The sequence below is a fragment of the Homalodisca vitripennis genome, chromosome 1 (genome assembly GCF_021130785.1).
Source record: "Homalodisca vitripennis isolate AUS2020 chromosome 1, UT_GWSS_2.1, whole genome shotgun sequence".
Classification (NCBI taxonomy): domain Eukaryota; kingdom Metazoa; phylum Arthropoda; class Insecta; order Hemiptera; family Cicadellidae; genus Homalodisca; species Homalodisca vitripennis.
The window spans coordinates 185,447,849-185,475,568 of record NC_060207.1 but is presented as its reverse complement, the minus strand read 5'-3'; the positions used below and the strand labels follow the sequence as shown (position 1 = coordinate 185,475,568).

Genomic DNA, 27,720 nt, shown 5'->3' with positions numbered 1-27,720 from the left:
CTCCAAATGATAATACCAACAATAAACACCACAACATAAAACATATGATATTGTTACTTTATATTATCAAGGTATCTCCTCTGCTTTCTTTTACCCTTTAGTATTCGTCATGATAATATTTTGGTTTCTTAATAAATCTCTGTGATCTTCGAAGCATACTTCAGATGGTTCTTCAGTAATCTCCTTTTCAGAAGTATTAATGGTATTGCTTTCATTTTCATAATATCAGTGTTTTTTTCTTTTCATTTAATGTTGGTTGGTTTGAAATGCTAGACTCATTCTCAAGTGGTCAATAAGTGCTGTCGAAATTCTGTATTGTTTGTTTGAACCCAATAATATAATGGTGTTGTTTTATATAATAGTGTTCCTTCTTTTCATTTTTGTTTTTTTTTACCCACATCTCCATCCATAAAACGTTTCTCTTTTGAGTGCTGGATATGATAAAATTTCTGTTTTGTTTGAGAAGGCTCCATTTTAAATATTTGTCTGTTACCGGGTTTAAAAAAAAAAACAATTTCTGACTACTTTATCCAAGTCATAGTTTGAACTGAGGTAAAATTCTGACTTCAAGTGAAACAATGCTCGATAGAGTCAACTTACAAGTAGTGACTTCTAATTTGTACCACCGTAATTCTTCGTTTGTCACGACATGACTTTCAATGTAAGGTATCTTACAGTTGGATGATTGGTAAAAATCCTTTAAAAAACTCCCATATTGAAAACGATTAAACATTATTTTAGCCATCACCCCATCCATTGCCTCCTCATTTTAAAGATTTTGTGGCAGATATTTTTTAAAATTAATTAACGTCCCCAGGTGAATAACTCTGAAAGAAGATTTTTAAATTTTCCAAAGTTGTAAGGTAAAGAAGAGGAGAGACTCTGGGGGCACATAGTATATTGACAGAATGGTTGTTTTCTGAATAAAGAAATAACCACTTTCCTTCCAGGAAGTTATGCCTATAATATTTTCAATAGTCTTATCACAGTTTTGGATATCTTTTGGTTCTGATATTAGCCACCTCAAGTTGTGAAAAGAAAACCATTATTTGATGCTTACAGGTATCCTGCATTAAAATAAACATTTGCTCGGTACAAAGTCAATGTATAGGTTAGTAGAGCCTGACTACTTGTGTGTTACAGAACACTGTGCTGCCCGAGGCGGTGCACTTCTGGGAGCAGGCGCTTATGGTGCGGAAGACTGGAAACGCTATCCGTCTCAACAGGTTAGTCACTGTATTGTCTGCAAACAACATTAGTTTCTAAGTAAATTAACTTAAATTTGCAATAAAAAATGCAAATTTGTTAAAAAATAGTTAGTTATCTAATATATATATGTATATATATATATATATATATATATATATATATATATATATATATATATATCTATAGATGGTGCTTCTTGAAATATTTTTCTATTATATCAGTAAAAATGGCATAAAAGTTTTTTTTGTTTTTTTGATTTTAACGTCTAATTGAAGTTTTCAAATCACAAATAGACATACCGTATGGAATTATGTTTTTAACATGAAGTATGAGTTATGCATTTTTAAGTAATATACTTTCATATAATAGACACATTATATACAGGATCAGATAACACATAAGATGAAAGGAATGAATTGTTAATGTTTTACTGAGCAGTCATACTATAAATTCATTTAGTTTTTTTATATACATACTAACAGTTACCCATGGCTTCGCACACAATTTAATAGATCTTTCCTCCGTAAGAATTCAGTTCTGTTTTGAGTGAATTATATTTCCAACGCCAATGTTGAGATTTCCTTGGTGCTACTATCAAGAAAATATGTTAAAAAGTGTATATTTATCCATTCTAATTTATTCCTTCTTAGTACTTTTATGTTCTATATAACCAAATACGTACCGTATCACAGTTAAAAGTACATTAACAATGATACTTTATAAAAAGATTTTAAAAATTGGAAATTGAACATTAGTTCAAAAGCACAATCCAGTGAACTTTCATCTCGCATAGTTCTTGCCAACTATTTCAAAGGGAGTCTTCACAGACAAATTCTAAACATCTCATGTTTTTGGACATTTTCTGAGGTAGATACATACTTAACTAAATACTGAAATAAAAAGACACTAATGGAATTTAAATACTTTAAATGTAAACAAATTGAAAGTAGTGGTTAAATTTATTAACATAAGATTGTGCTGTTATAGAACAATGTTTACACAAAATAGTTGATTACATTTTTAACAGGCCCTTTCAATTAATATTTCACATCTTTAGTGACCAATATGGGATTTATTTACTTCTTTAAAGACCAGTGGGGTATAGCCCACAGGGATTTCGAAATAAGAATAGTCCTATATTCATACCATAGAATGTTCCTAAGAATGTCCAGGTAAAATTTCAGTACAATCAGTTGAATAGTTTATGCGTAAAAGCGAAACAAAAATAAAGACACTTTCGCATTTATAATACATATAATACATATTGTTAGAGGATGATAACCAGTATGTATTGGTATAGTTTTGTAATTTATCAGTAACCTTTGTTTTTAATTAATGTAATTACTAGTTGTAAAGCTAAGTATCTGTAAGTAATACAAACATAAAAAGGTTAGCCAGTAAGTCAACACTATTACTACACACAACTACTAGTAGATCTTTATTTAAGGTCACTTTCACTCATGTACATCTCTTGCACACCAAAACAACTTTCCCTGACTAAGTTAGCAAGGCAGATGCTACGATTATGGAATCAGGGACAAAGAGATTAAATTAAAATAAACTGATTGATTGAAGAGAATGCTAAAATTGCTGAGTTTTAACACAGATTAATAGGTACCCAATGAGTATGGAAGTGGCTTATAAAAATTGTTTACAACTTTGTAAAATGTTTTCATACATGCACAAAAGTGTAATATTCTTTTATTTGATTCAAAAAATACTATTTTTATCTTAATAATTTATTCTTCATTAACAAGAACCCTAAATTATTTGCTATTGGTTACTGGTGTCCAAACGTATGTATAATTTTGAAAAATGTAATTAACTGAGTGAGAATTCAATTACTTCTATGTTCAATATAAGAATTTGATTTTCATTTAATTCTATTTACTTACCTTTACTTTTTGAGGTGATAAATGTTTCGAGAAAAATAAAGTTTCACTTTAAAGTAGCTACATGAAAATTAAATAAAGAAACAATAAAAATATTTATAATAGTAGGTTAATTTTTATTTTATTACAACATCTGATATTCTGATTACTTTCAACAAAATGTAGATTTATTACAGCCATTGTTTTGTTTCCTACAGGAAATGTGAGAACAACCAGGTTTTCTACAGGAAAGGAGATCCATACTCCTACTGCAAGAATGCTTGTGAGGAGAAGACAATGTGTGGGGAGGTGCAAGTACCTGAGGAGCACTTAGAAGTGAGTATGCTAACCGTTTCTCCTATACTGATACTGTCGGTAATATATTGATGTAGATTTTTAGTCATTGCCCTTTAACATACCTTCCCTTAAGACAGGAGGAATATAATAAAATTTGTTTAACTATTTTGCAAGTGTGTGAACATTTAAAATATTAATTGAAAGTGTCCTGAAATTACAAAAAGTGATGATAAGGATATAAATTTTTACAGCATGTTTCTATATGAATTATTAAGGAAATGGCAAGTTTTTAATATATTTTGATTAAAGATTAAATTCTTTGATGAAATATTACTCAAGCAAATTATCCGGCATAATTCATATACTGGGGTTATATACTGTAAAGAATTAATATCTTTATCTTTAGCTGTCTTTGGGGAGGAATTCTACTTCTTTAAATCCCTACAATTCTGTTTTTTTAATCTATTTTTCATCCCTTAAGGGACCGTTTCTTTAGTTGACTGCGGTGAGAGGCTTAGACATCTATTTATTCTCACTCGGTACAGACCAGCAGTGTTATAAGTCTGTGACACTAAAAGACCATTAGCTCCATCTTAAACTGATGTTGAAGTGTATAGAAGCAAGTAAATTATGTCCTACTGTTGTGGAGGAGGATAATGTACTTGTGTATGGTTTCAGGTGTGCCGGACATGTAATGCCACAGGGATGGATTGTGGGGTACAGGATCCCAGTGTGGGCCCAGGCATCGAGGATGCAGACTTTGTCTTCTATGTGAGTGCCATGGAGACAGAGCGGTGCCATAAGGGCCTCACAGTAGCATATGCTGCACACTGCCAGCAAGAGGCCGTACTCGACAGGTAAGATTGTGTAATGCCACAGGGGTAGATTGTGGGGTACAGGATCCTAGTGTGGGCTCAGGCATAGGGGACTTAAACTTAGTCTTCTATTTGAGTGCCATGGAGACAGAGTGGTGCAATAACGGCCTCACAGTAGCGTATGCTACACACTGCCAGCAAGAGTCCATACTCAACAAGTACATATTTGTGCGATTTTTGTTGTATTTATTGATATTACAATGTATGAATTGAATATAATTATTAGCTGTGTGCTTTAAAATCTATATACATCTCAGCTTTTACGATAAATCATGAATAGGATTCCCAAGGCAGACATTTTGACTTCACTAGATGAAACAAAGTGATCATCAGGGCTGTGAGTGCTTTTTGAGTACCAGCACTATTTCCATATTTTCTTTTATTTCCCTCTTTAGTAATTTTTTCCATGATTTATGTTTATGTAGCTGGCAGTGAGTGTTAGTAATAAGTATGGTTTGATAATGTTCAACACCCACTTATAAATATTTTAATAGTTTTTCACAACAAAGCTCTTAAACAAAAATTTCAGTATAGCTATTAAATCTTTTAAGGGGAGTCGGATGGCCCTATGCTGCCAATGTTAATTTGATGAGGTTGTGTACCTTTTTCTCAAAAACTATTTAAGATATCAACATGATTTTTTTGTAGTTACTTTTATTAAGATTTTGACCCGGGGTTTTTAAGTCATTCAAAAAATTAGTATGGTTAGGATTTTTTTTTTAAATACATTAAAAAAGTACAGGTTTTTTGTAAAAAAGCTGTAAATAAAAAATTTTTTTATGAGAATTTTGCTAAAAGCCCGGGTCAAAGTGTGCTCCTTAATTTTCCCATCAAGTGAAAAAAAAAATTGTAAAGATATCTTTAGTGGTTCCTGAGAAAAAGGTACATAAGTGGAAAAAATCTAAACTTTCGGGAAATCGCATTTAAAGTTAAAGCCTAGTCTAATGCAAAACATAAACCTACCTCAGTGCATTCCAGCCCCATATGCTGGATTGTCTGCATCTTCCTCTGCCTCATACTCATCTTCCCAAACGCCTTTTTGCTAATGTAGAGCTTTGTCTACACTTTCTCTCTAATTCTTCTATAGCTTTCTGAGCCTTTGCGATTCTTGCTTCGTCCAGTTTTTTTAAGGGCACTAACACAGTTCACTCCCGGAACAATGCCTAGATTTGCTAAGACTTTACATCTGGCTATGTTTCCCAAATTAAAACAAGCCAAGGCTTCATACACACCAAACTCGAGTGTATTCCTCATCACAAATGTCCTTTTGGGAAATGCGAGACCAGATCATATTATTGAGCGACTCGCTCGGATTTTGAGTGCCTCCATACAAAACATTTCTTTAGAAGTTCTGGAGACACTAAAATCTTTGAAAATAGGTTTTATTTCAGACATTACAGTGTCAGGTAAAATGAAAATGTGAATCATGATCATAAATGTCCTTATTTTCTTTTGCTTTCTGAAACTTGCACCAGCTACTTGTTCCTTTTGGGCAAAGTCCGTGTGCTGGATGTTGGTTACTGGAGCACAAATGAAAATAAACAGCCCATACGACTTCTTTCATCTTTTGTAGGCTACCGGTATTTCGTCTAATGGCTAATCCGTAGTAAATTGCTATTTGTTTGATAGCAGCTCCAGTAAGTCTTCCACGACCACCTATTGTTTTGCCGTCAGAGAGTTCTTGCTTGCATTTTTTGTTTTTTAGTTTGAGAAGGCGAGTAGGCATCCTTTTTTGAACGTGCCCGACACATTCTAATTTTTTCAATTATAAATTCAGGCCCATATGGTTTCAATTGTGATACAGTAGAGTAAGACGCAGTGTCACCAACACCAAGATAATTTTTGTACCTGACGTTATGTAGTGTTTTTGACCGCCTAAAAAATATCAACCACTCCGGCTACCTCCAAACCTCCGCTGGATCCCATGTAATTAGCTGCACAGCTATCTAAATGTTCTTTTTTCAAACCTCTTTGGGCATCTGCAATGAATAGATAGTACAGTATTTGAGCATCTATTACTTTACCTGTAGCAACACTAATTGCAGTCACAACTCTATTTTGTGAGGTATGGCCTCGTCTCTGCCAAGAGCCATCCAGTGCAACAGTTATATATCCCTAGACTCATCACTCGCATCATCATTTTCACTAATTTCTACTTGTACTGATTTCTTCTGCTGATGTTTTCATAGATTCTAAGCTCACTTCCTTGGTAGCATTACAAAGAACATTATTGTAGTACTTGAATGAAGCTGGAGGAGCATGTTCATTACTCCACAAAAGGTTTCGAGCGCCCTGCTCACCTACGCCAACACAACGAAAAGCGTAGGCTAACCTAACATTTATTTCTCCCTTTCCTGTGCTTTAGTGCTGGGCTGTTTGATTCTTTCACACTAAAAATTACAGTTAACACACATTATTTCTACTGTGAAACCTAAGCCTAATCTATCTTTTGCAACAAGATCCAGTTTTGCTCCACAATGTGTTAATACAGCTATTTTACCGAGTAAGTTTTGAACAGTCCTCAAATTGACCAAGTCATATATTTTCACCATTACCTAAATAGTCTTGGTAGTATGCCAAATTCTCACCAATTTTTTTCATACTTGAAGAATTTTTTTGATGTACATCACTTTGAGGTGGGGTAGGCCTAGGAGAAGCACTAAGATCCACAGAATCATGATCACTTCCAGCACTTTCATCATTATTTTCATCACGAACAACCACAACCTTACGATTACCTAGACATATAGGCTTTACGCTTTTTATACACTTTAGATGATCTAGGCATTTTTACTAAAAAGTAATAAAGCAAACTTAGGATGTCACTAACCAATTCAAAATCAACAACACCTTTGAAAAACTAATCAGAATAAATATTAATAATATTAATATAAAAAAATAAAACAACAAAACAGCTGTATTGTTGGGTGACAGCTGAGTTAGTACCAACCTCAGAAAATGAAATCACTGTACCACAGCGCTTACACAGTACTATAACAAAGTTTTAGCATGACAATGACGGCTTGTTGCGACAAAACCACAGAAAAACTCTCCATGTATTGCTTTATAAAAAAGTGATGTAAATTGAGTTTGACTCAACGGATTTGTTTTAAAATAAATAGGAATATATTTAAAACTAAATTTAGCAAAACAATAAAATTGAAAATTTTGACCCAGGGGGTCATCCGACTCCCCTTAATGATTTCACATACAAATAAATTAAATGATTAGATATCTCTCTTTACAATTCCTTGTCACATAGCTAACTGTAAGAAGTCATAGGTGACAGACAGCTGTTTCATAATACTGTACACACATAGTAGGCAAGTTTACCAGTCATACTGGATACTGGATTCTTGGCAGTATATGGACAATGAAACAAGTAGTGTCTTTGATGGTAATAAAGTACAATATTGTTCGTAAGTAATCATTAAATTTTAATTAATTACCAAATAATAAGCTAAATATCAAAGACGTGCAGCAGTGGTGTGGTATCCAATCAAACCAAGAGTTAATCTTGGACCTCTGAGTTAATCAGATTCCTTACATTTGTGTTCATTCATAAAGTCATTAACCTAGCTTCATTAATTAGCTGATCATAGGCTAAATAGTATTAAAGACATGTGTAGCAGTGGTGTGGTATCTAAACAAACCAAGGGTAGATCTCAGAGCTGTGAGATAATCAGATTCCTTATATTTATGTTCATTCATAAAGTAATTAAGCTAGCTTCATTAATTAGCTGATATTAAGCTAAATATTACAGACTGTGCAGCAGTAATGTGATATCAAAACAAATCAAGAGTAGGTCTCGGAACTGAGAGTTAATCAGATTCCTTACATTTATGTTCATTCATAAAGTAATTAAGTTAGCTTCATTAATTAGCTGATATTAAGCTAAATATTACAGACTGTGCAGCAGTAATGTGATATCCAAACAAATCAAGAGTAGGTCTCGGAACTGAGAGTTAATCAGATTCCTTACATTTATGTTAATTCATAAAGTAATTAAGCTAGCTTCATTAATTAGCTGATATTAAGCTAAATATTACAGACTGTGCAGCAGTAATGTGATATCAAAACAAATCAAGAGTAGGTCTCGGAACTGAGAGTTAATCAGATTCCTTACATTTATGTTCATTCATAAAGTAATTAAGTTAGCTTCATTAATTAGCTGATATTAAGCTAAATATTACAGACTGTGCAGCAGTAATGTGATATCCAAACAAATCAAGAGTAGGTCTCGGAACTGAGAGATAATCAGATTCCTTACATTTATGTTAATTCATAAAGTAATTAAGCTAGCTTCATTAATTAGCTGATATTAAGCTAAATATTACAGATTGTGCAGCAATAATGTGATATCCAAACAAATCAAGACTAGGTCTCGGAACTGAGAGTTAATCAGATTCCTTACATTTATGTTAATTCATAAAGTAATTAAGCTAGCTTCATTAATTAGCTGATATTAAGCTAAATATTACAGACTGTGCAGCAGTAATGTGATATCCAAACAAATCAAGAGTAGGTCTCGGAACTGAGAGTTTATCAGATTCCTTACAGTTGTGTTCATTCACAATGTAAGTTCCAAGGGTTATAACACTGTACTTCCTGAGACAGAATTCATTATTGTTTTAACATATCTAACTATCCTGATTAATCATAAACATTGCCTGAGAATGATTTGATGTCACTTTTGATCTGAAGTTGTTTTTCTCATTAAGTCCTTTAATATCTGAATTAAAATAATTAGAACTCGTGTTTTACTAAATTCATTATTTGAACACATATCAATGTATTATATTTGAAAGAGCTTGCTGCACCAGTTTTTAACCCCATAAAAACCACATACATATACATTTTTACTTTTACTTGTTATCTTAAAACTGTAGGGGATCAGTAATCCACATGCAAACTTCTTTACCTTTTTCAAGTTTTTATTTGTTTTTAACACATACAAAATTCTTTTATTTCATTGTATGAGGGATAATTATTAATCATTCTTTTAACAATTAAATATCTTCACAATTCTGTATTATAAATAAGATCTTAAAGTGTTTTTTTAAATTTAACTTATGGAATAAAAATTCAAGACCAATTTCCTACAGTACAGCTTCCTCCTAAATATATGCATGGAATTTATTTGTTGGATTTAATATTTTTGTATTATGTTCTCAAATGCGTAAAAATATAATAATAATAATAATATGCTTTGTATTTTTTTTAAATGCTTTTCTTATTTTATGAACAAACTTTAAAGTTTATGCAAAGTAGGCCTACATAACTAACTATTAATTACTATCACTCAATAAACACTTTAAGAGTTTAGGTATTTAGAAATAATATAGGTATGAATAGAAAATTACAACTTTTTAAAAAGTGTTGCAGAAATGCTCTTGCGTGCCCTTTTAAAAGTATTTTCAATCGTGTTTTGAGCTAAATATTTCAACAGTACCCAGACACCCTCATATCTCTAGGGACAATGCAGGGGTGTGACAGAATGCATTAAATTAATATTTCAGATGCAACATAGCGACAGACTCTGGGGAAATTACGTACCATCTACATTCTACTGTAGAACAATACTGAAATGACACATTCCAAAAATTAATTCTCCTTACACTTTTGCCTGCTATAAGTAATTAATACAAAATAATGGTAATGTCTAACCTGTAGTCTCTAGACATGTTATATCCGATATTTTTATGTTTCCGTTATTAAGACTTGTTTACTCTAAAATATTTTGACCAATAATGAAAAATTCAAAGCTAGAGCTCCTCAAATTCAGAAAAATTGTTTTAAGCACCAACTACAATATTCAGTCAGAGAAAGGTTCAATCAGAATTTGTATGTATCCCCTAGTTGGTTTTCCAACATTACGATGCATCATTGCAGTCATATTCCTACTCCGCCATCACCACCAACCAGGGCTACCACTACACCTACCAACCTTAAAATGATATATTCCTTAAAAAGCGTCTCCTTCAGTCGAAAAATGGGAGAAATTAATTTTTTATGAGAGATCTGTAGATTTTTAAAATTAAATTTATAAATTTATCAACATAAAATATTGCCCATTTTGAAAGAGACCTTCCTCTAAAATTGATTGAATAAGCCTTAAAGTAATATATAAAATTTGCAATGAAAATACCTTACAAACTCATATATATTATGATATAGTACAATAAATGATCAAATAGTGGAAGTTAATATATGAATGAAATGGTGTAGTCTTCAAAATTTGAAGGCATATAGATTCCAAAGGGTATAGTTATGAAAAAGTGTGGCAAAAAAAGGCACATATTGGTCTTTTTGTTATCTCCCAGTTGATTTTACATGCAAATAATAAATAATAAATCAATATTTCTTGGTGCGAAAGGAGCCGACTATCTGAGAGCCCTCTCTCTGCCTCACCTGGTAACTAGACTTCATACGGATCAGTTTTGCTGATTATTCTTTTTTTATCTCACCCTTGTGAAGGAGTGAACTATGTACACTACCTTTGTCACTAATTCTCTGTCTTTTTCCAGCCTTTATACTTGAGAAATACCTCTGTCTCACTGGTATTAAGAGGAGCATCATGCACTGTCAGATCTTTGTTTTTGCTAGTCTTGTCTCCAGGCATTGAAATGTACTGGCTTCACGAACAGCCTTTCATGTTTCAATGCAAAGTTGCCCGTATCTACTGAATATTTGTTGATGGTGGTCTCTAGGTGTTATACTCTAAATTTAAAATTTCATTAATCTAAATTTTGTTAGATTACGAAGGAAACATGTTCTTTAACACATTCATTGCGACACGAGTCATATATAGACTCTAGGATAGCCGGGATAGTATATGTGTGGGTCTGCCACAGTTAATGTGTTAAACTGTGATATATCTCTAGCTACATTATAAGTTGTTAACACCTTCACTGCAACACAAGTCAAGTACCTTTAGGGCTGCTGGGTTACTATCAGTAAGCGTCCGTCGCAGCACTTTATTACATGAGTAAAGTGGTCAGTTGTAATTTTTAACTGCAGCTTTAAGTTAATTGTGAAAGAAATAAACTGTTAAAAATTATTTTCCCGTTGTTGAACAGTATTTTCACAATGTATAAAGATGTTTCTCTTATAGTAACTATAAAGAAGATAACTATAGGGACAACTTTTATTGTACTCAAATGGAAAACTATTCCTTGATACATTTTTGCCATCACATACATCATGAGTTGTAGAATGTAGATGTAGAATGTTGCCACCATCAAAGTGTCCAGAAAGTTGAAAAACTTTCTACATGAATGTTAGTTTACCTCATTCCACTTCACCTTCCTCTTACGAGCAGCATTTGAAATCTGATGCATCACGTAAGAGGAAGGTGAACTGGAGCTAAACTCAACATTCGCATTGAATCAACCCTTCCCACCATATCTCCATTATGTGTAGATGACTCGGTTGATCCACCGTGCTTTGGGATCGTCATCTTAGTGCTGCAACATAAATTTAGTTTTGAGTAATTAAGAAAATGAATATTCCTTGCTTCGTACAGAGATGTTTTTCTGTTGACAGGCCGATTGCTGGACACGCCAACCTCTGTCCGGACAGCATCAGCACCAAACCACAAGAGCTGGAGATCTTGCTCTCCACTGTTAAACATGAGATCCTGCACGCTCTCGGCTTTTCTGTCAGCTTGTTCGCCTTCTACCGTGATGCCGATGGCAACCCTCTCACACCACGGGAGGACAACGGCAAGCCTCTGCTGAACGAGAGGTGTCATGCAACTCATACCATTGTTTTCATTAGTAATATATAACAATATCTCTAGCATTCAATCTAATTGAAAAGATAAAATGCCTTTGGAGTCTAATTTAAATTTCAAATTTTGCCCAAACATGCAATCTTCTAATAAAATATTGTATGGGATTATATATTTAAATAAAGAAGTTTTATAATGTTTGCAACAGAAAGGAAGGCATTAACATGCCATAATTGGCCACTTAATCTACACTACACAATTTTTAATATTTAACAATCAGGTGAGTTAATTAATTATCCAGGCCAGTTAATATTTTGGCAACAGGTAATGGAAAAACGATAGTTACAAACTGCCTACCACATGAATGTGTCACTGTAGCGTAAATTTATTTTAATTTGAATTTAACCCTCTTCTGTAATCTTTAGGATATTGGATAGGGGAAGGTTTAAATCATTTTAATATTAGTACACTTTGGATCTTGAAATTTATAATACAAGTAAGAATTTTTTCAGGGCATGATATCTAGAATTAAGGAATATATTGGCTCTTAATGATCAAGAATATATATATCAGTAGTCATCTCAAGATTATTACCATATCTGTGGGATTCACTTAGTCACGTGGATATCTGTGGCAGGCTCCAAGCGAGGCAGTGGAGCGAGAAGGTAATTCAGACTGTGGTGCGCCGCAACTGGCGTGTTCATGGAGGTGTGGTGGACCGCGAGGTGCAGTTGATGGTCACACCACGGGTTGTACAAGAGGTGCGCGACCACTTCAACTGTTCTACGCTGGAAGGAGCCGAGCTGGAGGATCAAGGGGAGGAAGGTACTGCACTCACACACTGGGAGAAGAGAGTCTTCGAGGTAAGTGTCTTACTTATCACTGAAAGTCATTGAACATAAGGAGACAGGATGTAAAGTTAGTGAAGTGTAACCTACAAATAGATAACAGGAGGTTTCAGAAAATCATAACCTGAATAGTTTTCAAAAATACAATTTGCCTTTACATCAATTAAAAAGTGTGTTGACTTCTGTACAGAACGAGGCGATGACCGGCACTCACACACAGAACCCGGTGTACTCCAGGCTGACTCTGGCACTGATGGAGGACACGGGCTGGTACCGAGCCAACTACTCCATGGCTCAACCCCTGACCTGGGGCCGCAACCTTGGCTGTGACTTTGTTACCACTAGTTGTAAGCAATGGATGGACTCCAAGAGAATTATGTGAGTGTGTACAGATTCTCTGTTGATTATGGAAGCAACTTTACCTAGAAACACCTCAGTCCCCGGTGTAGCTGGGTTAGCATTTAGTGTATACTACCAAAACATTCTGTCAGTTTGCTTTTTAAATGGCAAAAGAAGGCTGTTAGGGTTGTAAAAGATTTAAGAGATAGGAATTCGTGCTTACCATTTCTTAAAGAACTTAAAATTATGACCTTGTCATGCATGTATATTTATTTATAACTGTGTAATGAATGTTTAAGAAAATTTAAGTAATTATCAAAACCTTCAAAACGTACATAGGTATAGTACAAGGCAGAGAGGCTTGACCAATTTTCTATAAGGTTACAGAAAACAAAAATGAGCCACATATACGTGAAAATTAAATTATTTAATAAGTTGCCTGAAGGTGCATTGGAAGTTACTATTAATATGTTTAAAATTATTTTAAGTAAATGGCTAAGAGAAAGGTGTTTGACAGTATTGAGATTTAAATTAGTATTAAATATTTATTATTCTATTTATTTTTTTGTTATTTGTGTGTATTTATTGTTTTGTTTTTAATCTTGTTATGATGTTGCGGTGAACCTGCTTGTTGACTGTTTTTGTTGAATCCATGTTGTGAGATGTAAGAGTATGAATAGTTTTTAAGATGTAATAATTTATCATGATTGAAAAACTTTAACCATGTCTATTGCACCTTTGTTGCCTAATGACAATAAAGATCTGAAATCTGAAAAATAAACAAATATTCTGTAATACAGAACACTTTTTGAAATGTAGCACATTTCTGAATAAATAAATCTATTGTAAATTGCTGCTAAGTTCAGGTTAATTGTTTATAGATTAATGGATTGTATTCTTTGCTGACTCAGGGTTAAATATGAACATTTTTACACCCAAATCTTTAGATATAAAACAATGGGAGATGTATATTTGTAATTTGTTGTATAAATGTTCAAAAAGTATTAATTATTATTAAAGAAAAACTAAAACACATTTGGTGGGTCTTAATCATATTTTAAAAATGAGACATCTCCCTCATCTATACAACCAATGTATTTTTTTTATTGTTGTGGCAAAAGCTTTATACAATCCTTATGTATGTTTATATGAAATTGTTTATGCGATTGTTTTTGCACAATCTTAAAATCACATGTTCAATGATCTAAAGAACACAATCCTCTCTTATGATATGTGGCTTGATTAACTTGTAAAGTTTCATATTATCAAAACGGGTCATACAGACAATTTTATTTGCATTGTATCAATAACCAAACTAAGCTCAGTAGCATATGTAGCTCAATGTTTACAAATCCAAGTACAGCATTATGTGTTGTGTTGTAATAATATAATTTAGAACATATATACAATTTTGTTCAATTACAATTTATAATTTTTGTACAATTTCAGTGGGAAGAGCATCCACCCATTTTGCGACAAGGTGAAGAGGGATCCTCTAGAAACAGAGTGTACAGATGACCGCAGTTCTGTGGCCCTCTGTAATTTAGTGGAGCATCTCTCCCCTCTGCCGACTCACTACCAGGTATACTAACAGATTTATTACTCATATTAAATAAAAATATTCAAACATTTGTTCAATCTTATCTTGTCCAGATATTTAGCATTTTCAATACAAACAGGCCCTTTCCAAATTGCATTTCAATACAGTTTTCTGAGACAATTCTGTGTACAAAAATTATTTTTAATTTAATATTTGAAACTTTAAATGTTCATAAATTTTGTAGCTTAATCAAAATTATATTTTTTATTTAGTTTTGTCTACTACTGTTTAGTCTTAATCATGTTTAGGGCATTTCAAATCATTTTAATGCGTTACTTTAATATTTCACAATTATAATTTTTTTTAGTTATTCCTGACATCAATTCTGTCTACCACTCAAAATTTCAAAAGTTATACATATAGACACTATTGTAGAATAACATTACTGCCTACTGGTTTGAATATTTCAATTATTAAAAAAGTTCAGGAATATTAACTTAGTTTTTAGGAATCACACAGAGTGATTTAACAAGTTTTTATCCTCTCTCTGCTGTTTTTCAAATACAGAAACATTTGCAAATACAGAAAAAAAATATGGGAACACATTTTTCCCAAAGAAAAAGGACCTATTCCAATGCCAGATTTTGAGAGAACGTTACCAAACTCAAAATGTTTTAATATGCCAAGAACATTGTGTTACAAAACAGTCATTGTAGGTATCTTTAGTGTCAGAACTTCGACTTGATATCTCACGTGATGAAGGGCAGAGAGGGGTACTATAAGGGTTTGGTGAGTCTACCCGACTACTGTCCCTACGTCCAGAGTTTCATCCGGGGATTCAAGAACGTTGAGGTACAAGGCAGTCACTGTCCGCTTACAGAACTTTGTTTGCTTTCAGAACTTCGACTCGATACCTCACGTGAAGGAGGGCAGAGAGGGGTACTATGAAGGTTTAGTGAGTCTACCCGACTACTGTCCCTACGTCCAGAGTTTCATCCGGGGATTCAAGAACGTTGAGGTACAAGGCAGTCACTGTCCGCTCACAGAACTTTGTTTGCTTTCAGAACTTCGACTCGATACCTCACGTGAAGGAGGGCAGAGAGGGGTACTATGGGGGATCGGTGAGTCTAGCAGACTACTGTCCCTACATCCAGGAGTTTCACCTGGAGATCCAAGAATGTTGTGGTGCGAGGCAGTCACTGTCCGCTCACAGAACTTTGTTTGCTTTCAGAACTTCGACTCGATACCTCACGTGAAGGAGGGCAGAGAGGGGTACTATGGGGGATCGGTGAGTCTAGCAGACTACTGTCCCTACATCCAGGAGTTCACCTGGAGATCCAAGAATGTTGTGGTGCGAGGCAGTCACTGTCCGCTCACAGAACTTTGTTTTGCTTTCAGAACTTCGACTCGATACCTCACGTGAAGGAGGGCAGAGAGGGGTACTATGGGGGATCGGTGAGTCTAGCAGACTACTGTCCCTACATCCAGGAGTTCACCTGGAGATCCAAGAATGTTGTGGTGCGAGGCAGTCATTGCCAGTATGTCGAGAACAATCCCCGTAAGTACTGACCATACAGTAATAGTTCTTAAAGGTTATGTGAATTTCCAATTACAGAAGACGAATATGAAGTGCTCGACAGTTGTGTTAGCTTTTGGATTGGTTGCTTAGTTCTTTATGTTAAAATCAAACTGAACATAAACATATTTAATCAATTAAAATATTATAGATACCATCAGTGAATTGTAATTTCAGTTATTGTTATGTTTCAAAAAATTCATGTAGTTTATAAATCTACATTTTAACTTTGACTGGGTGGAATTTGTCACAGTAGCCATGTCTAAAATTAAAAAAAAATTAAAAAAAGGTTTTGTTAGATTGGGTTAAAAATATTTATATTTATTTACATTCATCAAGAATACAAATGGCGTCAAATTTTGTGTGTATAGAGTACAAGTTCTGTTACTGCAGAGTCACTGTTTATCAGGAATTGTCAGTCCATTCACCATTTAGATTTTCTATAAATTCCTTCAAGGTGTATACTGGTTTGAAAAGCCATCATTTCTTTACTTCTTCTTGCAGTCTTTTTCCAAAAAGGTTTTGGATGTTGGTTGGAAGTAGGTTTCGTCATTTTTTTCCGGCATAAGGTCTCTTCGGACAGTGTAGTTCATTGCTTTGGGAGGATATACCGGTCACCATGTCGAGTATTATAGTGGTAGGAGTCTCTTCCTCGAAGAGTGGACTTTTCTAAAGAAGAAAAGCTATAATTTAGAAAGAATAAACTAAGCTGTTTTTGAAATTATATTCTTTTTATAGTTATTACATAAGATTAAAATAATAATAACTACCAACAGTACGCAATATGAAGGATAATCAATGTTTATCAGTACTACTTTATATTCATACTGAAGCATGGATCAAGATGGTCGTTTGTCATTTAAAGCTTTTAGTGGTGTAAAACCTCCAAAGCAGTCTGGACTACACAGTGCAACGTTTTACTTATTTCTAAGCTGATCTTTTCTCCTTGAAAGTCTGACAACTTCTTTGTTCCTCCAGTGAGCTCCTTTTTTCCCTACTCTCTGTAACATGATTGATTGGTGCATGATCATAAATCTTCTTGATATTTGAAGTAACAAAGCTCTCTATGCTTATAAGAAATGCTCCTTTGCTTTACTATAATCTCTGTATTTAATACATTTTACTGCTTTCTTCCTAGACATTTAATCATGCAATATACGAGTATATGTTTAAGATCAGTAAATCTTAACTCGTTTGGTATATATGATTCTAAACGCATCTATTACGCCACAATTCTCTGTTGGTGTCGACTTGTTTGCAGTAATGTGATCTATTAATGTAGCTGAAAGGGCAGACACTTTACTTGGTTCACTTATAAGTTGAAGGGCATTTGACTCCTTTAATAATCGGCAGATGTATTACTATCATATTTTTCATTCACCAATAAATCAATATTTGTATCTCCCTAATAAATAACAAAAAGAAACAGAGACTTAAGACGTGTGCTTGACATAACAAAATACTGTACACAATGCAGACACCAAGTTTAACTATGCGTTACTGACATACCTGGGTCCACTTCAATCATATTATGCTGATCGAAACAATGTTGTTCGATTTGTACTCAACTACACCTATTCCTGAGGGATGCTGTGCACACACACAATGATCAACTCTCAGTGTACCTGGGTATCTTGTAGTTTATGTTTGTGTTCAGCCAAATCTTCAACACAACAAACACATCAAAATAAAAATTTTTAACTAAAGAACAATTAATCAAAGCCAGTTTTCAAGGAGTGAATATTTAGATGTGCTAGGCTGATGCATTGCTTCCTCCCTACAATTGCTCATTTCCAAAACTGTTGGAGGGATTCTCAACGGGACCTGGCTTTCACTTCCTTCAACAGGACAAGGGCTAGTAAGAGCACCGGAGTCAGGGCTGAGTGAAGTGCGCTCGCTTGTGTAGGTGGCCGGAAGTTGGGGAAAATCTGGCTGCTGCGGTCAACCTGTGTCAACTTAAACAAGGCTGCCAAACGGGAAATGTCTTTCTTGTTCAGGTGTGGGCAAGGTTCCGCTCCCACAAAAACCACTTCAAAATTATTGCACATTAACACTAGCTAATCTTTAAAGCGAACAAGGGCCTGGTGTGTGATGTCCACTCTAATTAGTATACTGTTTACAAATTATATTTTAGAATTAAGAAATTGTGTTCTCACAGTTTACAGTAAATCAGCCATGTTGTGCTAAACTTGGTGCTTTCCATACCCGCCGTTTTAGCCTGGACCGAGGGTGGCTACCCCCTTTATCTCATTTACGATTGTATCGACGGGCAAATAAATAATAGTCAATTGCTCATCTTTGAGATTCAATAGTCTCTGCTTGATGTCCTAAATCTTGATAAAAAAATTTGTGTTCTTTTCTAACCGCAATTTCAAATTATTAAATAGTTTATTTAATCTTTTCACAATCCAATATTATACAGTCCACTAACTATACTAACATATTCATTTACAGACTTCATGCTCTGATATGTTTCCAGACAAAGACAAGAACTTCGCACTGGAGACGTACGGGGAAAACTCACGCTGCATAGACCACACAGAACAGATGTGGGAGGAACGGTCATGCAGCCAGGTGCGGCAGTGGCAACACTGGGGCAGTGGTTGTTACCAGTACACCTGCAAGTCTGGCAGGCTACATCTTCAGGTTGGCAGTGACATGATTTATAGACAGTTGAGATTATTTGAGAAACAACATTAAGTATTGATTAATAAAGCACTTCAACATTAAGTATTGATTAATAACACATTTTATGTGTTACTCTTGAATAAATAAATTGGTGAATAAGAAAATCCTTTTAATCTTAGATAATGGTGCTCTAATCACGATATTTTTAGAGTATTGTGCTTTAGCACCATATCCTAGGATAGTGCCATGACATATTGCATGTGAAAGAGCTTCCACAGTTTGAGAAGTTTTAAGCAACTGAGATCTTTTAAAGTTAAAACCTTTTTACATTTTTGATTGCCATAATAAGCTTCCAGTGGTCAGAAACTCCTAGACAGAAGTCTCTAGAGATTGGGAGGTTCCCAGATGCTCATAGATGATGGGAGCTCTTTGAGACTAAAACACATAGAGTCTGATGCTACTCCAAGATCACTTGATATTCCAAGACGCTCTCAATAATTGAAAGCTCTTAGAATTTCTAGAAGTAAGAATCTTCCCAGTGGAAGTCTGAGTTCAAAACCTAAAATCAAGACCGGAAGCTTCCATAACTCTAGCTAGGTGTCCCAAAGAGACCAGTCTGATCAGTCTCAGATTCTGAGACCTTTTTGGGAGATTCTACAGATTGGAACCAGATATAGATATTATTAGCCATGTTTCTCAATAACAGTGATCAGGAATACACAGTGTGAATTCATAAGCAGTATAGGGCTTTCAGGAGCTAGGTGTTTCAGTACCCATAATTTTAAAATGCCAGAGTTTATGAACTACAATGAATTTATTTTGAATATTGCACCTGTCGATTCAAAAGGTATTGTTACCATTATCATTCTTAGAAATAAAAACAATTTCAAGTTTTACTAGTTAGAGGTATTGTGGTTTCAGTACTGAATGCCCAGTTGGTCACTCTGCTGTCCCAGTCACATTTGATTGGTATACTAGTTCAAATGTGTATATTTCATGTGGGAAACAAGAGTTTTATTACACTAATTCAGGTACTGTTCATTGGGGAAAAATAAACCCTTTAATGCATATATCTAAATGTTAATTGTATGTTCCAGGTGGCTAATTATACATACACCTGCTATAAGGCTGACCAGCAGATCAACATCAGGATAATAGCCAATGGCTGGCTACACAAGGGCGCCCTGGTGTGTCCTCCTTGCCACGAGCTCTGCCAGGTACATCTGCTTCAAACTTCTTCTCTTCCTTCAATGTCTGCTTTTCTTCATCAATGGAATTGTTTTATTTTATTTATAACCTCCTCAGTCCTAGTGCCAATTCTCTGATTAGTTAAAATTTCTCTCAGTGCCAATGCTAGAACTAAAAAGAGAATTAAACTTCAACGATTTAAAAAAATAATGATTATGGTAGAGAATTAAGTAAATAGTGATCGTTTAGAGGCGATCACATTGTAACTAGTGTAGAAAATATTATTTCAGCGAAAATTCCTGACAATGTGAATAAAACCGATATACCAAGGAATTTCAATCATCAAAATTTAAATGAACTGAATTATTGGCTTAAAAATGCAAATGTAGGATGATTACAATTCCCTGATACAAACATAAATAACAGCAGCTTCTTAAAAAAAATTAATATTATTTATAGTTTCCTTTTTTCTGTGTTATTAAAGTATTACAAAACATCAATACGAACAGCCAATTATAGTAGGAAAAATATCAAACGACTAAACTGAGATTTACGGAAATATATTGATTGAGACTGAGATAAATCATTTCTAGAATGTATTAAATTTAACTGTTGGCACAGCAGATTTAAGTTACTCTTTAACATAATATGTTATTGATGAATATTTAGACAGGTAATTTTATAACAGTTTAATAGCGAGACATTGAAGATGGATAAATGTGGTAAAGCTTTGAAAGTAATAGAACTTTGAGTATGAATTTTGTATATATGTACCAAATTAGTGGAAAATAACTGCTAATTTTTTTAAACATTTTTTTAAATGATCATGGTTTAAGTTCATTTAAACAGCCCATTTTATTTGTTTTACAAAAAAAAAGAAAATACAAATAGGCCTGATGTAATCCTCTCTTGGGCTCATTGCCTAGATGGAGAACCTGGTACGAAAGTCCAATTGACATCAACTGCTGTATCATTGCTCTGCTTTGTGCTGCCATCACACGGCTACTTTTGGAACTGCTAATGGAAATGTCTATTGACAGTACTGTTTTCATCGTTCAGTGAATATTCTTATGCCTAGGGATACTATCTAGGAGTAATATATGAAACATTTTATAAATCTCTTCATTGATAGTAATTTAGTAGATTTAGTAATTTTTCATCCCAATTCTTTCTATAGTTGAATTAAAGACAGAAGGTTATTGAGACCCGGCAGCGATGGCCGAGGTTCGGGGCTCTTCGGGACTGGTCGGCTACAGTGTTGCCAAGTTGTTCTGTCTGACTCGATCATCCACAGCGTTCACATCAACCGCTTCTAGGTAGGGGTGATTCGCAGCGGAAACATGTGGACACATTTATCGAAGCGATAAATTAATAGCGTTCGTTGTTTTGAGAATTGTTATTTTATAAGTAATTGTAAGTAAGTCAAAAATCAACTTAAAACAAATAAAGATACTGTAGTTTGAACCTGATAAAGCTCATTTAGGATAGTATTTTTAACCAATAAAAGGTATCCTGTTAAAACCGTTATAGGATAATAATTGTTAATTGTTGAGTCTAAATTTAAATTGCTAGGGTGACCAAAATGCAAAATTTGCGACTAGGGCGTCAATCCGACTATGATATGAAATTTCCTTCAGTGTGACTTTTATCGATCAACTTAATGTAATCTAATTACTTGACAAAAAATCTGTAAAAATATTTCGAAACTTGTTATATTTTTAATTTATTACTAAATGTTACTAACTTTAAACCACAGATTTGTGATGAAGGATGTTTTTTTTTTTAATTTTCTTATCATTCAATTTTGGAAATCAATATGATATATAGAAAACGTGGATTTATTTACAAAATGTAAGATTTAGTGAGTCGATTATTTTTATTTAAGTCTTATAATTTTTTCATTTATTTTACTTTTTCATTTACGTTACTGCTGCGTTCTTCCTCTTCATTGTCGCTGCTGTCACTGTCCGAATCCTCTTCACTGGAGCTGTCATTGCCAACTATTTCCTCAAAATTTAAATCTTTTATTAATTTCTCTAAGAAATCTGCACCTCCAAGCAATGATGTCTCCTCTTTCCATTAATATTTTACGGCTGCCAAATTTCTTGTGTTTGAAACCCAATCTCTTCAATATAATGGCAACAGATGATTTGCTTCCACGAAAAAGATCTGCTTCTGCAAGACTTACTTGTAGCTTAGTTACTGTGGGATACTCTCTTCTTACGAAGAATCCGTAGACATGGCGGCGGATGGCATCTTTTTGAAAGGCGTCCAGCTCCGTAACAGGCTTAAACCTCGAATATTTCTTATCGGGAGTGTTCAGTTTCAAGCCACTCTGTTCACTTTGTATTTTCTCCTTTCCAATTCTCACAACTGTATTTTTTCCTATCTCCAAAGCCGCAGCAGTTCTTTCGATAACTTTTTCTACTGGAAGTATCGGTCCTTTGTTAATTTTCTCTCGATGGAAGTAGTCTCTCTCTCGACAAACCAACTCCTGGGATTGGCCTCGCAATGGAACGCCTTTTTCTCCAACCTTGGTGTAAGGCACACTTATCACGCGAGTGCGGGGCCTACCGCGTTTTTTTTATCACTGTTTCAGTGCACTGAGACATGGTACGGAATTAACAGTAATTAAATAATGTCTGTCACAAAAATGTAACACTAGAAAGTAGGTGCGTACACTTGTCTTTCAAATAAGGTTTAGTCTTGAAAAAGACTGTTTAAACACTTGGCCACGAACACACAGAAGCGCAATAACACCACAAGAAACAACATACATAACCAACAACCAATGACATAATGAAACACGGTTTGCTACTGCGCATCACCCAGCTGATACCTACCGGATGACAGCTACAACAGAGGAGACGTGACAACGCTGCCTCCTTTGAAAAGGAAAGTGCTCGGCTGTGATTGGTGGAGCGGTAGGGCGAGCCTTCGTGAGGCAGTTCGGCTGTCTTCGGTCGAGCTCGTCCCAATACCCTTCTGTCTTTAATTCAACTATAACTACATAATTTCTGCAACTATTATTTTACTAACATCATATAAGTATTGTTTTCATAGTTATGTACCAGATATAAACACTGTTATTTTTATATGACAGTACAGACATTTTCTGTACAAATGAGTTTTTGTCGGATTTAATTTACCTCATAAGCTTATTAATCTTTCAAGTACAATACCACCATAATATAGTATTTAATAATCATCAAAATGATGTGTAATATGTAACATTTTTATTTAGATTTGTTGAAATAATAAAATCACAAAAGTGTCATTCCACAACAGAGCAGCCAAATCAACTTAGCCAGGTAGCACCAGAAGTGTGTTATAGTAATTCGACTGGGAGAGATAAAAGACTGTAGGAGGTTGTCATTTATTATGTTAGTTACAGTATTATTGAACAGTTGAATTGATCGACAAATGGAGCTAATGATAATCATGAAGTGGTGTGATTTTCTACAAGTTTTATAAAGAGGTATTTTACTATCATTAATACAATTTTGTTTAAAATTATCAAGGTGAGAAAACATTTTTTAATTGTTTGTTTTTTTATAAAAATTTTCAAACATTTTTAATCTACTGACTAACACAATTAGTTATAAAGCACAACTCTGGGGGTGTAGTGTAAGGGAAGAGTCAGCAAAGTTGAAGAGTTTCCACTTTGGTGTTTTGTTTTATGTGTTTCGGTTGGTATTTCAGGGACTAGATGATGTAGACATATATTGATTTTAGATTTATCCAGTTCTGAGTAAGTTTATGAGCAATGCAACAATTCTGAAAAACTATTTTGAATGACCATAACTGGGTTGAAGGGATAGTAGGGAAAGCTGTCTCTAGCAGCAAATTCACAGACATATATCATGCATTTTCATAGTTTAATTTTTATTTATAAGGAATTACGATTAAATTATTAGTGATAACAATTATAACTAATGTTTTATTACTAAACAATTAGTAATAGAAAGTCATGTACAAACATTTGAAAAGTAACGTTACACAGAAGTGTTACAGTATGGCTGGCACTCAAGGACTTGACGTACCTACAGAGATTTGAAATGAAATGAAATATGTTTTTATTTATTTGAGGTGGAGATACGGTTGTTTTAACCCTCTCTACCACTCAGCTTCGAGATAATATACTACTTTTATAATCAGAACTAAATGTTAAATACAAGCTACAGAAGTAAGAAAACATTTAAACTAAACTATGTTGTCATCAATGTGTTACAGGAACAGTTTGCAGCAGTAGGCGACCGCTGCAAGCCTGACGTGACTCTGCCGTCCACATTTCTGTACCACAACGACAGATTAGTTTGTGGCTCTGCCCACCGGCCTTCCATCTCTATCGCAGTGGTTGCCCTGCTTTTGGTGTTCCTCTCCGGAGTCACGTAGCCCCCGCCCGTCCCCTAGTCCATCCTCAGACCAATCCTGTACTTCTCCGAGATCTTATTGTGATTATTTATGTAGATTAGACTTGGATAATTTATACGCTACGGACAATAGGTATCGGTGTAAGTTCGTGGATTCAATTTACTTTGGACTCTTTTCCTTCAAAGTGAGTTGAATCGGAACTCATTTGGACTGTGAACTTTGTGCTGTTTGTGTATTCTCCAATTTTGTATTGCATTTTAAGAATTTTGACAAATTTCTATTTGCAAAATATTTGTAAGTTAATCGAGTTAGTAAGTGGTGGAGTAAGTTGTTCCGAGCTTATTGTTCAAGGTTTTGTACAATATAAAACATGGAGTATGAGACTAGATGAAGTACGTGGAAGCTTTACACTGTAGAGTAGCCGAAGTGTTAGAAGACTGAGTGCACTGAGCTTGTTTATAATACTTACATATTGTGTTATATGTACGAATTTACCTTAACTTAAGACAGTTGAATTTATTTTTAGGTTTTTTTTTATGAATCAAGGGTTAAGCAGTCAATTGAGTCTTTGAATTTATCATGTTGCTCAGAGAAACCTCAACGCATCAGAAGGACATATTTGTCAAAAACTACTTGATATTTAAAACCTCTACAGTTTTTGCTTTATCACAATAGCATTACTGCAACAATGTTATAATAATCTTAGCCTTGTAATTGTTGTTCAAAACATTTTAAAAACTTCAATAACTGGGTATAATGCTGAAAGCACATGTTTAAATTATTTGTCAAATCTTTTCCTGCAGTTCAAAATCCACTTGATCATCCATAATACGTTTTCATCAGAACTGAAACTAGATCTATAAAATCTCGAGGTATGTAATAAGCCTAACATATTATTTAATAATAACAGTTTGAAGGTACAAATTTGGAATGGAGGAAAAAGGGTTTTGCAGAACTACAGTATGTTTGGGACTAAAAGTTATGCGTTTTATTGTGAAGATATTGGTGTTAAACATGAATGATCAATATCAAACATATCCTGTTCATGTTCAAAACATCTGTTGTGATAAACATGAATTTGTTTATATTTTACTTATGTATTAGGCCTGACTCCATTCAGGAAAAAAATATTCCTTAGTCCTAGGTAACCAAAAACAATATTATTAACAGCAGCTTTAAAAAGCTAGTTGTATTTATGGTTGTATTTCTGTACAAATCTATTTTACTCAGTCACAGCTTGTCATTCTTTAATCGTATGTACTGTTTTTATTTTCCTTTTTAGCTATAAATTATTTTTACCGTTACAGTGCTGTGTGTGGATTGTTAACTTACCTCATTTTAGGTGATAGTGAAAGCTGTGTTATTAGTTGTGTTACGTTATTATGTCATTGGTATGTGTTTGAGGATGGTATATAAACATTTTTCAACAAAATCAAAACATGTATTGTTTTTTTCTAGCCAATTTTTTTCAGTTTATATTGTCTAATTTGTAAGGTATTTAATTTATTTAATACATATTTCTTCTATGGTTCATAAAATTTTGCTACGGTTGTAGCTATTAACCTTAGGGTTCAAAGGAATTGTAGATTTTCATTACCGAAAGAGTCGGTTGAAATCAAAGTAGTTTGCAATATTGATTTAAAAATTTAATATTCTACATAGAATGTTACTTTTTATTTGTATATGAATACAGTTATTATACTATTTATTAATTATTCCAGTAAAATGTTGTGGAAATATTTACAACAGATTTATATGGTTTTAAACATTTTTCTAATTAGCTCAAAAACATAATTAGCAAATGTTTTCTTTATGAAATTGATTTTATTTTATTTTTCCCAAAAGTCAGTGAAATTAAGTTTGTTTCCCTAAAGTCCAGTAGAATGTATAAATGAAGCAAATGTATTTGATCAAATATTAATGTTTCCTTTAATTGGTTTGTATAATGTTTGTGTAAAGAATATGATCAGTAAAAATCATGAATATTATTTTGAAATTTAATTTAATCTGTGATTGGATTTATGATATTCAATAAAATAAATACCTAACTGGATATAAATAAATTTATTTGTATGTATCTGTTACAAACTAATAAACAATTTCTTCAATTCACAGGTTTAATTTTTAATAGTATCACATTACTTGAAAATTACCAAAATGTAATGAACTTTGCAGCTTTCTTAAATTTACATGTAATAAGTTGTGGTATGCCTGAATATTTAATTATTAAAATAATAACAATAAAAATAAAAAACAAAGTTTAAAGTATGTTGTGAGTCAAATCTTTTGCTTCCATTCTTGATGTATAATATTTATTTAAATGTAATTTTTCATTCAATTAATTTTTAATTAAGTACTATTTTGTAGCATTTTATGAACAAAATACAGTCCTTAATGGTGCTGTAACACTTTATATATCTCATTAAACTTATTTCTTAGTATTAGAAGCAACAATAAATTAGTTAAGAGAATTTATTAAGTAAGTTCTATCTGATATTTATAGTTTTGTATAAGTTACATAAAGCTCAATAAACTAATCAGTTTTCGTTATATTTTGTTTTAATTTACAACTCAAACAGTTTCTTTATAATGTTGAATTATATTTTTTGTATTTACAACATATCATTTCATGCATTTATTTGTTCCATTGCTATACTTAGTATTATTCTTTGATGTTTGAATTTTGAACATTCCTAGGGCATACATTCTGTGTATCTGATTACGTAAGATGTCGCTGTATCATAAATAAAGTGTGACTGAAGAGATGTATATTTTATTCATTTGTAAATATAAGAATATATAATATAAGAACAAATAAACTTTAAAAATTACAAACTTGTATACACTTAATTTACCTACAATATTCCACACCAGCATAATAAAGAGAAAGCCTCCCTCTGCTGTTCGAATATTAATTGTCGATAATTGTATCACGTACAGTTATGTGCATGTAATTCGACAAATTAATAACGTTCCATTAATCCAGTTTTAATACATATTGATTATATATTATGTTTTTATTTTGTTTAAAATTCCTCAGGGATGAGTAACCTTTTATTAATCATTCATTCATTTTTTAGAGCAGCTTTATATTTGTATTCCCACTGAATGTGACTAAATTAAATACCTGTTTGGGTTTTAGATATTTTGGGTCTAGGAATCTTTATTAAACAATAGTTGGAGGCTTTCACAACCACTGGGACCACTATTCAAACAGGTATATAGATGTTAGGTTAAGTGTC

The 27,720-nt window shown here is 33.5% G+C and overlaps 1 protein-coding gene across 1 annotated transcript in view; it reads left to right on the top strand.

Annotated features, from left to right (window-relative positions):
- The window catches only part of LOC124354222 (leishmanolysin-like peptidase), an 83,549-nt gene extending 56,236 nt beyond the window's left edge, over positions 1 to 27,313 (top strand). Inside the window, exons 9-19 of the mRNA XM_046804522.1 lie at positions 1,144 to 1,226; positions 3,299 to 3,416; positions 4,056 to 4,234; positions 11,799 to 11,999; positions 12,623 to 12,848; positions 13,024 to 13,211; positions 14,622 to 14,754; positions 16,111 to 16,270; positions 18,768 to 18,934; positions 20,014 to 20,133; positions 24,338 to 27,313. Coding sequence (XP_046660478.1) covers positions 1,144 to 1,226; positions 3,299 to 3,416; positions 4,056 to 4,234; positions 11,799 to 11,999; positions 12,623 to 12,848; positions 13,024 to 13,211; positions 14,622 to 14,754; positions 16,111 to 16,270; positions 18,768 to 18,934; positions 20,014 to 20,133; positions 24,338 to 24,499 — 1,737 coding nt within the window. The 3' untranslated portion in view covers positions 24,500 to 27,313. The remainder of the gene's footprint in view (positions 1 to 1,143; positions 1,227 to 3,298; positions 3,417 to 4,055; positions 4,235 to 11,798; positions 12,000 to 12,622; positions 12,849 to 13,023; positions 13,212 to 14,621; positions 14,755 to 16,110; positions 16,271 to 18,767; positions 18,935 to 20,013; positions 20,134 to 24,337) is intronic.
- The last annotated feature ends 407 nt before the right edge of the window (positions 27,314 to 27,720 follow it).